This window comes from Macrosteles quadrilineatus, unplaced genomic scaffold, assembly GCF_028750875.1.
Source record: "Macrosteles quadrilineatus isolate MER2022 unplaced genomic scaffold, UCM_ALF_1.0 Scaffold_9__3_contigs__length_116548681, whole genome shotgun sequence".
NCBI classification, from domain to species: Eukaryota; Metazoa; Arthropoda; class Insecta; order Hemiptera; family Cicadellidae; genus Macrosteles; species Macrosteles quadrilineatus.
The window spans coordinates 93,491,161-93,503,771 of record NW_026542602.1 but is presented as its reverse complement, the minus strand read 5'-3'; the positions used below and the strand labels follow the sequence as shown (position 1 = coordinate 93,503,771).

General features: G+C 37.3%; 1 protein-coding gene across 1 annotated transcript; it reads left to right on the top strand.

The window, feature by feature from the left end:
• Nucleotides 1-9,896, top strand: LOC129003978 (estradiol 17-beta-dehydrogenase 8-like). The gene is made up of 6 exons (XM_054432337.1): nt 1-199; nt 914-1,030; nt 1,555-1,745; nt 2,447-2,625; nt 4,672-4,799; nt 9,707-9,896. The coding sequence occupies exons 1-6, from the start codon at nt 169-171 to the stop codon at nt 9,790-9,792; spliced, it is 732 nt and encodes a 243-aa protein (XP_054288312.1). The 5' UTR covers nt 1-168; the 3' UTR covers nt 9,793-9,896.
• The last annotated feature ends 2,715 nt before the right edge of the window (nt 9,897-12,611 follow it).

Here is a 12,611-nt window from a genome sequence, read left to right as displayed (position 1 = left end):
AATTCCTTCTTCCTTCATTATCATTTCTGTATTTACAAACCTTTGACCTTTGATCTTATTTTAGTAAAACTCATGAACAATGAATTAGCTACTCTCAATCAATATCAAACTATAAATTAACTAAAACTCGTCTTGATTCCATCGTTATAGGCCTTACGAGTTGTGACAATGTTGAGTGGAAAATTAGCTCTTGTCACCGGTAAGTTAAGACCCAGAGGCCACAGGCTTTGGCATATTTAAGTTTTATTATTTAACCCTACATGTAGTCCTTTTTTAAACGTGCTTTTTGTCAATGAAGAATGAATGTAACAATCCTTAGTGTCATTATTCCTGTTTAATGAGGTTGTCAACTAAACAGTTTTAGACAGCCTAACTTAGAGCCTAATCGATTTTATAGTAAGTTAACTTAGTTATAAAATGAAACTGTTTAACCTAACCTAACTAACCAAACTTGCTGATAATGAAAAAAATGGATGAAGGTTTACTAATACCGAGTCGACAACTTAACTTAAGTTAGTTTCTATCAATATTAACTTAGAGTAGCCCAGTTAAGAAACTGTACTCAAAAGGTTAAAACTTCATGCGTCTTAAAATGCACAAACCTTATCATGTGAAGTGCTAATTAGATGAAGGGTCTAATCGTTAGTTTCATTCGAAATTAGGGTAGACCAGTTAAGAAACTGTACCCGTTTCTTTTTTAGACTAGCATTTCTTATCTATTAACTTAAGATATGTTATTACCGTACCATGATAAACAAACAGGCCTCAGTTACAAACAACATTTAATTTGTCTGCCCTTACGACCTAACTCAAGTCCAACTTTATTGTTTGCCCTTTGTTAAATTTGGTCTCGTTAAACACACAACATTTTGACTAGGCCTATAATTTTACAATAACTTATGTATATTTTAAGGTGGGGGAAGTGGAATCGGACGGGCAGCTTGTCAGCTAATAACCAAAGAAGGAGCCAGAGTTGTGGTTTCTGACTTTGATCTCAAATCTGCAGAAAGTACTGTTTCTCTTCTTACTGGTAAGTTAAGAGGATTCAATTCCGACTTAACCATGTAGGAATAGGTACCTAATGGATCCATGTTTTTAGTCTAAATGTGTTAGCCAAGTTTAAATAATAACTATACTTGGTTAGCATTTTTTACTCGATGACAGTTACATAAATATGCCAAAGCCTATATATAAGGAAATACATCCTCACACCACTTGTTGACATTCCTACAACTGTACAGTTAACATTTAAAGACAACACAGTTAGTTAATTTATTGTAGGCTACACATTTTAGATGACGATCAAATTTTTACCTAGTTCATTTGCCAGGTAGGCCTATAACAATAAACCTGGTGTGGGCACTGATGTTGCTAGTTATACTGATTGCTATTTTTGTTTTGTTTTAGAAATTGTGAGTTTTGTTTACTCATATAAGAATGAATGAAGAAGAAATGTTTTTGTTTTTCCTTATGCATGTATTGCATGATCGAATTTTGATCAAATTTAATATTTCAACTGCGTCCCTGTTTTTTTTTTTTTTTTTTTTTTTTCAGGTGATGGTCATTTGCCGCTGCAGCTAGACGTGAGTGACACTATTAAGGTCAGAGAGGTCGTGACCAAGGTCATATCTCACTTCTCACAACCTCCCACAGTACTGGTCAACTCAGCTGGTATCACTCGGGATGCATTCCTTCTCAAAATGACCGACGATCAGTTCCAGCAGGTGTTTGATGTTAACGTAAAAGTGAGTCTTATTTCCTTCTTGTATTGAATTCTGGCTGCAGCCAATTGCTGGGTAGCACAGGGTTATTTGTTAAATAGGTAGGTCATCACACTGCACTGGGTCTCTTGGCTCCCAGGAGAGTTTGTCAGCGAGCAAATGCATTAAAATCGTTTGGTGAGCAATTTAACTCATATCTTTGCCCAGACATTCCCCCTCTACCATCGGTAGCGCTACCCTCTCAACACCTGCACTGCTGAAACCCGCCACAAGAGTACCTAGTGAAGTAACCTTTCAATTGTTACCAATGGTATACCGGTATTTTACTGTTTTATTGGTGGTAATAGCTCTACTCCGAAAACATATGTCTATTAAAATAGTATACGCTTGCTGAAAGAATACCACAATTTCGTCTCTAATCCTGCACTCATCATCCTTCCACGGTAGACCTATACTATTTAACAAAACCATTTGCATCAAGGTATCCAGATCATAATCACTCGGTGGCTTTTCAAACGGGTGACAAACAATGTGGTAGGCTATGAGTTGACAACCACTGGAAATCTGCACTTAGATACCAATCAGCTGACAGAGTGGCGACCAGTGTATGGAAAAAAATTGTATGGACTTTCTGTTTTTTAACAGGATAATGTTTCCGACAGATAGCATGCTGCTAAATAGCCTACAATGCGGTATAGCAATTATTTTTAATGTTTGCGACGCAGGGAACATACGCAGTTACCAAGGCAGTGTGTGAGGCATTGGCAACCAACAAACAAACAGGCTCAGTAGTCAACATAGCCAGTGTGGTGGGCCAGACTGGCAACATGGGCCAGAGTAACTACGCTGCTAGCAAAGCTGCTGTTGAGGCCTTCACTAAGAGTGTTGCCAAGGAAATGGGATTGTAAGTAGATGAACCACTACTAATTTTGTCTAGAAATTAAACAGTAATACATTCCACTCTCGATTATCCGAACCCCGCTTTATAAGAGCCCTTGGATTATCCAAGGTCGTTTTAGGCCTAAATATATAAATTTTTTATTTCCATTTGGAAAACAGCAATTAGGCCTACATTTTTTGTAATCTCTCTGTTGAAAGTAAAGTAAAAGTAGAGGGTACCGCACTGTAATTTGTGATTTCTTAAAATGAATACTTTAAATAATTACTATCTTTTATCTTAGGTATTATTTTAACATAGAAATGTTTAGCAGTACCGGTAACCTAGAAAAGAAAAGTCACAGACAGTAAGCTACTAAGTTGGCATCTAACCATTGGTAAGCTGTACTAGTCGTATGCAGAACTTCAACAAAAATAGTGGCATTTCTGCTTGGGCATTGCCGGCTCGTATCGCCTTTTGTCAGTGTTTGTCATTACAATGACATGATAGTGTCAAGTATAGTTAAAGTCAAACTCAAACAAAAATAAACTTTATAGCCTACTTTAACCCTTAGAGTGCCAGGCGAGAAATAAAAGTAACGCTCAAAAATGCCGATGATTTTTCCCGAAGGTCGCGCTAAAAGTGCCGAGCGCGATCTGGCGATTTTTAGGTTAAAATTTCGTAAAAATCGAATTTTCGATATTTCGACCAACGAAAATCGATGTATCGCATCTAGTAACTTTCGACTCAATGTTAATATATGGGTTAAAAGAATCCGAGTATCCATTCGGTTGTTATGACAGCTGTTCGATCATTACGAAACGTCCGGTCAGCCGGACGTTGGCACTTTTGGCTCGTTCTAAAAACGTCCGGTCGGCCGGACGTTGGCACTTTTGGCTCGTTTTAAAAACGTCCGGTTCCCCGGACGTTGGCACTCAAAGGGTTAATAACTATATGGATTCACCTTATTCTGTTGTTTTTATTTATTCTTGTAGAGTGTGTTGACTTAGCATCATTTAATAATAGCCTTACTGTATTTTATTTTTTTCAAGAAAATTTAAGAAGTGTTAAACATATTAGATTTACCTGTTTTCCTGAATAACACTGTCTTATTTTTTAAACATTTTCCATGCGAATACCAATAAATTGACCATTTTGTATTCTCTAGGCCTATGCATTATTATTAAAACATAGGATACTTTTCAAGTCTTTGACTTCCTAATGTGGTACCGTAACCCTAACCTCAAAATCAAAGAGACCTCAGTATTGTCCAAGATTCTCGGTAACCGAGGTAGGCTCAATCCCAACAACCTCGGTTAATCGGAAGGTTGCTGTAGTAAAATCTCTGTAATCCAATTGTGTTCTTGCCAAGATCGTCAAGCAATCCAACTCAGCTAAAATTCTAATTCAAAAATGTATTAATATTATTTTCCTGTCACTGTTTCTGAATTGCCCAATCCAGATGAGCCACTCTGCAATCTGCATTGCACTGAAGTTGTGTTCGTGAACTTAAGTGTTGGTAAATGATTAGAGGTGTGAAAACAGCAAAATTTGACAAGTCAAGCCTAGCTTCAAAGCTGGAGTTTGGAGTTAAGAGCACCAAGTCAGAAAATGTAGTATCTCTAATGATATTACAATCACAGAAAGCACCTGAGAATTTGCACAATCAAAATTTTATGATATCTGTGGTTGATGGTAGAGGTTCATGATTTCGCCCTGACCCTTAATAACTGTTACTACAATGAGATAGATCTGCAATAGTAACTTGGTAAAAACATTATGATTTTGTTCCAGAGAGAGTAGTTCCAAGCTCTTGGTAAACCAGTTAATTTTTCAAATAAAGAAGTTCTCCCTTAGTTCCAATTCAGGCTATATAAGAATGCATTTAATCCTTAATAACTGTTATTATACAGAAAAAAAATCAAAAGGTCATGTTAGGCCTTAGTGAAATCACTTCTGCTCGTTCATGTTAAAACTTAAAAGTATGTCGGGCGAAGCGGACGGGTATCAGCTAGTATTGAACAAAATTGCTTATGAGAACTCAACTTTCCAGTACTATTTCTTATATTCCAGTTGTGGGGTCCGCTGCAATGCTGTAGTACCAGGTTTCATACAAACTCCAATGACAGACAAAGTACCTGATAAAGTCAAACAGATGTTTACATCGCAGATACCTCTAGCTCGCATGGGCACTCCTCAAGGTTAGTAGAGTGTAACCAAGTGATGGTTTTGCCAAAAAACCTTGCATCCGTTTTAATCTGAAAATTATTTAATTTTGAATCCATAAAAAGTGTGTTTACTGAACTTTTTTACCACCAAATAGAGTTGTAAAATCATGAAGAGCAAAGTTAAAGATAAATGCGTATTTGCTTGATTGCAATTGCCATTGATAGTTTTCCAATGTTTGGACCAATACTAGACCTTCACAAAAATGAGCATTGGCGGTTTTATAGTGTTCCAATACACATTTCAGTACCTACAAGAATGTAGACATTTTTCTTTTTTTAATACATTGTTTGAAAAATATTTAAAATTGTTACATCTAGATCAATACATACAATAGTTGTTTTGAAACAGAGGCCTCCATTGAGCTCTAGTTGTGCCCAAGCACTCTAGTTTTAATCTGAGTCGAACATCCTGTTTTAACGTTGCCCACTACAATTCTTGTTGACTCTCATCCTTATAAGCCGATTAACCTTGTCATCAGTGCCTATTTACCACTAGGGGCTGATGTACTGACTAGGAGCAAGCAAAGGGGGCCGCAGAGGATTGACAAAAACGTTTTTTTTTTTTCAGAAAAAAACATTTTAATTTTTTTAAACCATCAGTTTGCTGCGGACGCAGGTGACAACAATGATTCCTCCATGATTGCGGCCCAAGGGAGATGTTCATGATTTCGCCGCGGTCACAGGTGTTGATGATAATGTCCCCATGATTGCGGCCCGAGTGAGATGGTCACAGTTTTGGTGCAGTCGCGAATGTTAAATGATGATTTCCCTGAGATTGTGGCTCGCAGGAGTTGTAAATGATTTTGCCGCGGTCGCGGGTGAAGATGATGATGTATCTGCGGTTGTGGTCTGCGGGAGATGTCCCCGATTTTGCAGCAGTCGCGAATGTCAATGATAAATACAATGTCCGTTTAAATGCAACCCACGGGAGATGTTCACAATGATGATTTACCTGTGATTGTGGTCCACTGGAGATGTACACGATTTTATACACGATCGCTGGTGAGGACGATGATGATGATGATGATGATGATGATCGTGGGAGATTTTCACTATTTCACTGCTATTGAAGGGAATTTCCACCACAGGGACGGGGGCCGCTCAAGTAATTTGGCCTAGGGCCGCAAGTACCTTAAATCCGGCACTGCTTGTCATATTATCAAAAAACAATGCAAGATCCCACCGAGTACGAATCCTGTCCAGTAATGGTTTCCGTAGGACGAATAAAAATCCATGTTAATTTCTATTGCCAGTTGATATAATATGTGCAGAAATTAAATAAAAGAAACCCCTTATAACTCTTAAAACATATATTTACGCGTATACTTTTTCTCACAAGATGGTAAATATACATAAAAGATGGTAAGTGGTGATCAATTTCGATTGGACACACCAATCATCATCATCCACACCCAATAGGCGAATGTTGTTTTGGTCAAAAAGACAGATGCACCCATCTGTGTACATTTTAGGCAAATGTTAACATACACAGTTGACATGTTCAATGCGGCAACGAAAATGGCTATATCACTTGTACGTAGCTAAAATATGAGAACTCAAATTAACTTCTCAGATGTCGTTTACGATGATGATCTGGTGTTATTTTGTCAAAAGATTAAATTTTTTATGAGATATATGTCGTCATCATTTGTGACAGGAATACTCGTCATCCGCCGCACCCGTTTGGCTGCCATGTAGAACGACTCGCGTGACACCAAAAGTAATCCTTGGTTTGTGTTGTAAACAGTTGTTGTCTGTATCTCCTAGTTAATCTTCAGTGAGAAAGTCATCAATCCGTGAAGAAACAGCCATAATCATTCACTATTGCACAACACTTACCGGTATAATAAATAAATAAATAAATAAATAAAAATGCCTTTATTTACGAGCGAGTTTCATGATACATGTTTTTCAAACTAACTCAAGTCACTAAATCTAAACTATCCTAATATATTTACATAAGTATATACAAGAAATGTCAAACAGAATGATTTAAAACATAAATTTTAGAGATTTGATTTGGTGTATTACTTTTTGCTTTGTTTAGTTTACCTTTATGTTTACACAATTTCCACTTTTCCTCACTGTTACCATTATTACTACTAGCTAAGTCTACCTTATTTACACATGTTTGGTCGGCAAGTTGTGTCGCAGTCAGTTCCACACTTGTGTCCACCACCGTGACGTCACTGATGGTCGCAGGTGTCACCTCCTTGCTGATGGTCGTCAAGGCGTCCTCATCTTGCCGTGGGAACATAGGTGTAACGATCTCTGCGCAGAGTTGAGCCAGCAGCAGCCGCGCGTTGACGATCACATGTAGACCACACTCGAAGCCCGCAGTCTGCTGCGCCACACACCCCTCGGTTAGTTGGATGCCGCCACTCAGTCCCAAGTTGTCAAGGAGTATCTGAGTATGCCGTCTGTTGACACCTCCCGAAGAGTCGTAATGAACTGCAGACTGTTTACAAGTGTCCAGCAACAATAAACTCCAATGAGTACCCCCTCGATCACTTAAAGAATTGTTGACACAGAAGAAAACATAACGTTTAATACCGAAATGTAGCTCGGACAGTAGAGTTTGTACTTGGGATTCTTCACCAAGCTTCAAAATTTGAGTCAATGACGCTCCCACTAAGATAACATCACTACGGTGGTTAGACACTTCCGTATTAAGCAAAGAAAAATAAGCAGTCAGTAACTCGTCTGATACCCACTTTGACTTGTCATTTATCGTGGCCTCGAAATTATTGAGCGTCAATGTCACATCAGAGAGTTTAGATTCTAAATTCTTGCATTGGGACACATTTTTGTCTAATAGTTTTTTTAGTCTACTATTTTCAACAATGTACCGTTGGTTTGTACACTGCAACCTGTCACAATTCTCAACAAGCCTGTCATGTTCACTTTGTAACTGTCTTAATGTCAAGTTGACATTGGAAGCTTTACTTAAACTATCACTTAAGTTGCGAATTTTATTTTCTAGAGAAAGTCTTTTGTTTACAAGGCAATCATTTGCTACAAGTGACTCGTTTATCTCCAGACGGTGGTTCCGCTTAAACACCTCTAATTGGCAATCTAGTTCCTGCAGTTTAGTCTCTGTACTAAGTAATTTATTATTTGTCTCAGCCAAGTGGCCACACGTAGAATTAAATTAAAAAATAACTTTAGCTGAAGCATTAACCAAGTCTGCATGGCAATTTTGTTCACAATTTGCAACAAACTTTTCTAGTTGAAGACAAAAATTAGAAATTAGAAGTTCGTTTTCATCAGAAAAATGTGTACAGTCAGAGAGAAAACTTTCCATTTTTATTCTCAGATAATAAAAACTTGAATATATACTACTATGTCTAATCACTATGTACACACAAATACCAAGATTATAATTGACGAGATATCCCAGCGCCTTCAAACTCCTAACCTGAGCGCAACGCAGTAGTGTACGTTCGTTGCGTCGAGCAAATTGCAGGAGTCGCCAAAATTACGAGTGGTCGTAGGCCGGCTAGCAGCGCGACGCGACGGGGAGAAGCGATGCGGGAGAAAGTCTCTGCGGCCGGCAACACTGGTCCCGATGCGCGGCGGCGAGTGCGCAGACGTACCAAACACGCTGTCGCACAGTCTTATCAAACCCGAAACTTGAGTTATCAGTTGTCTGGTTATTTACAATTACACACTACGATGTCATTACACAGTAAAATAATAGTTATAAAACAGTCCAAGATCAATAATAACACAAAGTAAAATAGTCCAAAACACATTTTACCACTAAAACATACTTTTAAAAACTCACAAGACGTACAACCCTTCCAATCTGGGCAGATCACGGCTGCCAACCCCCTTATATGAACTACCAAATAGTTTAATTTGGTATGTCATATAACACACTAAAACAATAAAACCGTGCGCGACGGGAATGACGCCGCCCGAGGAAACACAAAGGACTACTACATTCAGCGCAACGAAAAACAACATCCTCCATCGACGGCTCAGCTCATATCGAGGCAATAATTTTTTGATTTGACGAGTATACTCGTCGCGCGCCGCTTGGCAGGGCCAGCAATGACGAGATTACTCGTCACCCACATTGAACGTGATAATAAACAAGTTTGAGTTTTACATTGACTCCATATGTGAAGTATAGAAGCTAAGAAATTGTGTGTAATATTATGGTAAAGCATTAACTTTTATTATCTATATATATAAAAGAGGATGTTTGTATATATATTTGTTTGTTTGTTTGTTTGGGGGTGATAAACTCGGACACCGCTGAACCGATTGCCACGAAACTTGGTACATACGTGTAGAATGTCATGGAATAGGTTTATACACCATCAATTTCGTGATCCGTCCAATAGGCTCCGCCCCAGTGGCTCTGGAGTTTCCCATGTTAACCTTATGAGAAATGGAATTAATGAATCTTAACAGCTGTTTCAATTAAACAAGTTGGTTCTGTTCTATGATGTTCAATAGCATTAAAGTTACAAGGATTACCAACAGGGTGCAGCACTATTATTTCTTTTACATTTATGACAACAGCTAATTTGCAACCAAAAAGGTGAGTGAGCGTAGCGAACGAGCTAACCTGAAGGCAAGTGAGCGTAGCGAACGAGCTAACCTGAAGGCAAGTGAGCGCAGCGAACGAGCTCCAACCTAAAGGTGAGTGAGCGTAGCGAACGAGCTCCAACCTAAAGGTGAGTGAGCGTAGCGAACGAACTTCAACCAGGACGTGATTGAGCCATGCGAACGAGATCATCTTGAAAATTAAGAAGTTAAACGGGGCAAAGCCCGCGGGTTACAGCTAGTTATACACTTAAATCTCAGAATTGCTTCTGTTTTAAAATTGTTTAGCGCGACAGCTATTAACCTTTCCTTATTTTTTCCAGAGGTTGCTGAAGTCATAGTTTTCCTTGCGTCTGAACGGTCGTCCTACATCAACGGGGCTTCAATCAATGTTACGGGTGGCTTATGAATTCAAAGCATTGTTTTATACACAAGTTAGTCTTACCAATAATTGTTATATTTTACACATAGGCTATATTTTATTTTAATATTATTATATTTTTATTGCCTAAATATTGTATTTCTCCTATCACCCTTTACTTCTTATCAAAGATGAGATTGAAAAACTTACCTTAATTCAATGAATTAGAGTAAAACCTCATTAATAAGGATCTCATTCATATAGAGCATAGACTTAGCTTAACTGTTTGACAGTGGTAATTAAAAATGTAATACTGATGAATGAGAAATGTGCCGTTGTAAACTACACAGTTTTGTTATGTTAGCATACTGTTTAGTAGCACAGTAATGCTTCATACTTTAAAAAAAATATTGTCATTGAAAAGTGGTAACTTTTTCATTGCTATGGCTGTAGAAATAATTCCCTGTATGTCACACCAGACAAGTTTTCAGCTCCTTAACTCATTGGTTATTTTCAAACAGCAAATCGTTGTCCTCTGACATCAGCGTGCCTCACATTAGGCGGACGATTAGTAGCATCCATACTACATACGACGGCTGTTATCTATTTTAGAGTGTATTGAATCTGTCTATATGTGCTTACAATGAACCCAATGGTTTAAATTTCCAAGGATTTATGTTTCCTTTAAGCTAGTTCAACCACATCACTAGGATTCAGTAGAACCGATAATCTGGACCCTCTAGTAATACAGCTGGATAAAAAAAATCATTGCCTGAAAGAAGTATGTCTGTAATTTAATATTGAATAGAGTACAATATGTCCTAAATGTACTGGTGAGTCAGTAGTGTCATGGACTTCAGGCCCAAGGTATCGATGTTGTGGGTTCGGATCCTGGTCACTGCCGCTACTTTTTATCAGTAAAGTCCACCTTTGTACTGTACTGGCTCACCCCTTGCTTTGCTTGATATGTTCCACGCACAGGTCAATAGCCTATGTGGACGGGCAAATGTAAGATTAAAAGAGACTGTCAACCTCTTATTACAAAAATAAATAAAAAGTACAATGTGTCCTTTTGTACCTTATAATTTATTATCGTATCGGAAAGTAATATCACGGAACATCAGGTTTTTAACCAAGCTGTTTTAATAATAACTCTATAATTCACTCATTTAAGTGGTCTTTTGTTGATCCGACCTTTTCCTTAAGCAAATCTACCAACTGATATAGGCCAGATTATCGAGGTTCTGTATCAAAATTATCATTTAGTAAGGAATTTCAGGAATCCGGACAACTTGGTCCCTGATTTGCACTTATTTATTCGGGCTTACTGTGACTCATAGAATAGTTGCGGCCCATTAGCTGATAGTAAAATTTCATTTCGTATCGGATAGTTGAGGCTGGGTTCGGAACGGATCGGATATTGGGAGGTTCGGATTCGGATAGTTCGGCGCGGTTAATAATAAGCTGCATATGCATTTTTAATCTATAAAGCATAGACTGTAAAGCTGTGTAAATAAACTAAAATGACGATTTTGAATTACAGAGTTTCAAATTAGCCATGTCCACAGTTTTCTCTCTCTTAAAAATCACAATTCACAACATTATTTTCAAAAGTTGGTTGCTTGAATTAAGTACACTAGCAGCCGAAATCTTCACACAACACTTTAGCTCAGCAGGACTGATGTCAAAACGTTTGAGCTTGTTTACTTGAGGTTATGTTTTATGTTGTTTCCTGGTTCTCACAAGACAAGGATTTCTATCTCAAGCTTATTCACATTGTATTTCCTTACGTTTTTGGAACGGATTATTGACCTTAAAGCATTCTTGGGGTTTGCCAAGTATAGAAAACATCACTAATGCACTAAGCTGGGCTCTAGATTTGATGTTGTGGCAAGTTAATTAGGGCAATTAGGCTTTATAACTCTGTAAAAGGTGTGTATCCCTGAATTTATAAATTTCATTTAACACTTATTCACTGCCAAACATAATTCAGTAGAACCTTGATGAACCGAGAATTACACTAGCCTACATAGCTTCATTACCCCAAGGTCCCCAAGTAAAATACCAAGATAATTTTCAAAATTGTATTTGAATAGTATAATCTTAGTTTGTTAAAAATGGATTGTATATTCAACAATTATTGCAGTCCATTATTGTTATGCAGTATAGTCCGAAATTATTGTTTTTGATTTTAAACATCAGAATCAGAAAAGCTTTATTCAAGATTTATACATTATATACATGAAATATATGCATAAATACAGAATGGCATCAAAACAGCTTATTACTAATTAAAAATACTTGGTTAAACAAAATAAAACAGGAAAATTTAATTAATGTAATTGCATGTTGTAAAACTCTTCAAATGAGTAAAATGCTGTATCAATTAGTAACAATAAGTTTTTTTTTTTTAAGACCTAATGTTTTTATATCAAATATTTCTTTTGGTAGATGGTACAAAAACTTAATACAGTACCTGCAGCTGTTGGTTTCTTGTAATAAAACTCCAGTTTGTGTTGTGCTACGGATGGATAATTTTTATGCCTAGTATTATATCTATGATTATCCCCCAGCAGTGGCACCTTGTCTTCAGAAGCCCTCACATGCATAATAGTGTGCAATATATATGAGCTGTAAACGGTTAGAATTTTTAATTTAGGAAAATATTTTTTGGCCGATTCTTCATCATCCAGATTTAACATGATTCTTATTGCCCTTTTTTGAAGGATTAGAATACTTTGTAAATTTTGATTACTTGTAGCTCCATATAACTCAATACCAAATGTAATGTGTGAGTTGATATGTGCATGGTAAACCTTAAGCAATATCTCAAGGGAACAAAACAAAATTTTGACAGATTTCTTAAG

Coding starts and splice junctions, on each gene's coding strand:
- LOC129003978 (XM_054432337.1), top strand. CDS start 169: ATGTTGAGTGGAAAATTAGCTCTTGTCACCG. Junction 200..913: donor AAAATTAGCTCTTGTCACCG/GTAAGTTAAGAC, acceptor GTATATTTTAAG/GTGGGGGAAGTGGAATCGGA. Junction 1,746..2,446: donor TGTTTGATGTTAACGTAAAA/GTGAGTCTTATT, acceptor TTTGCGACGCAG/GGAACATACGCAGTTACCAA.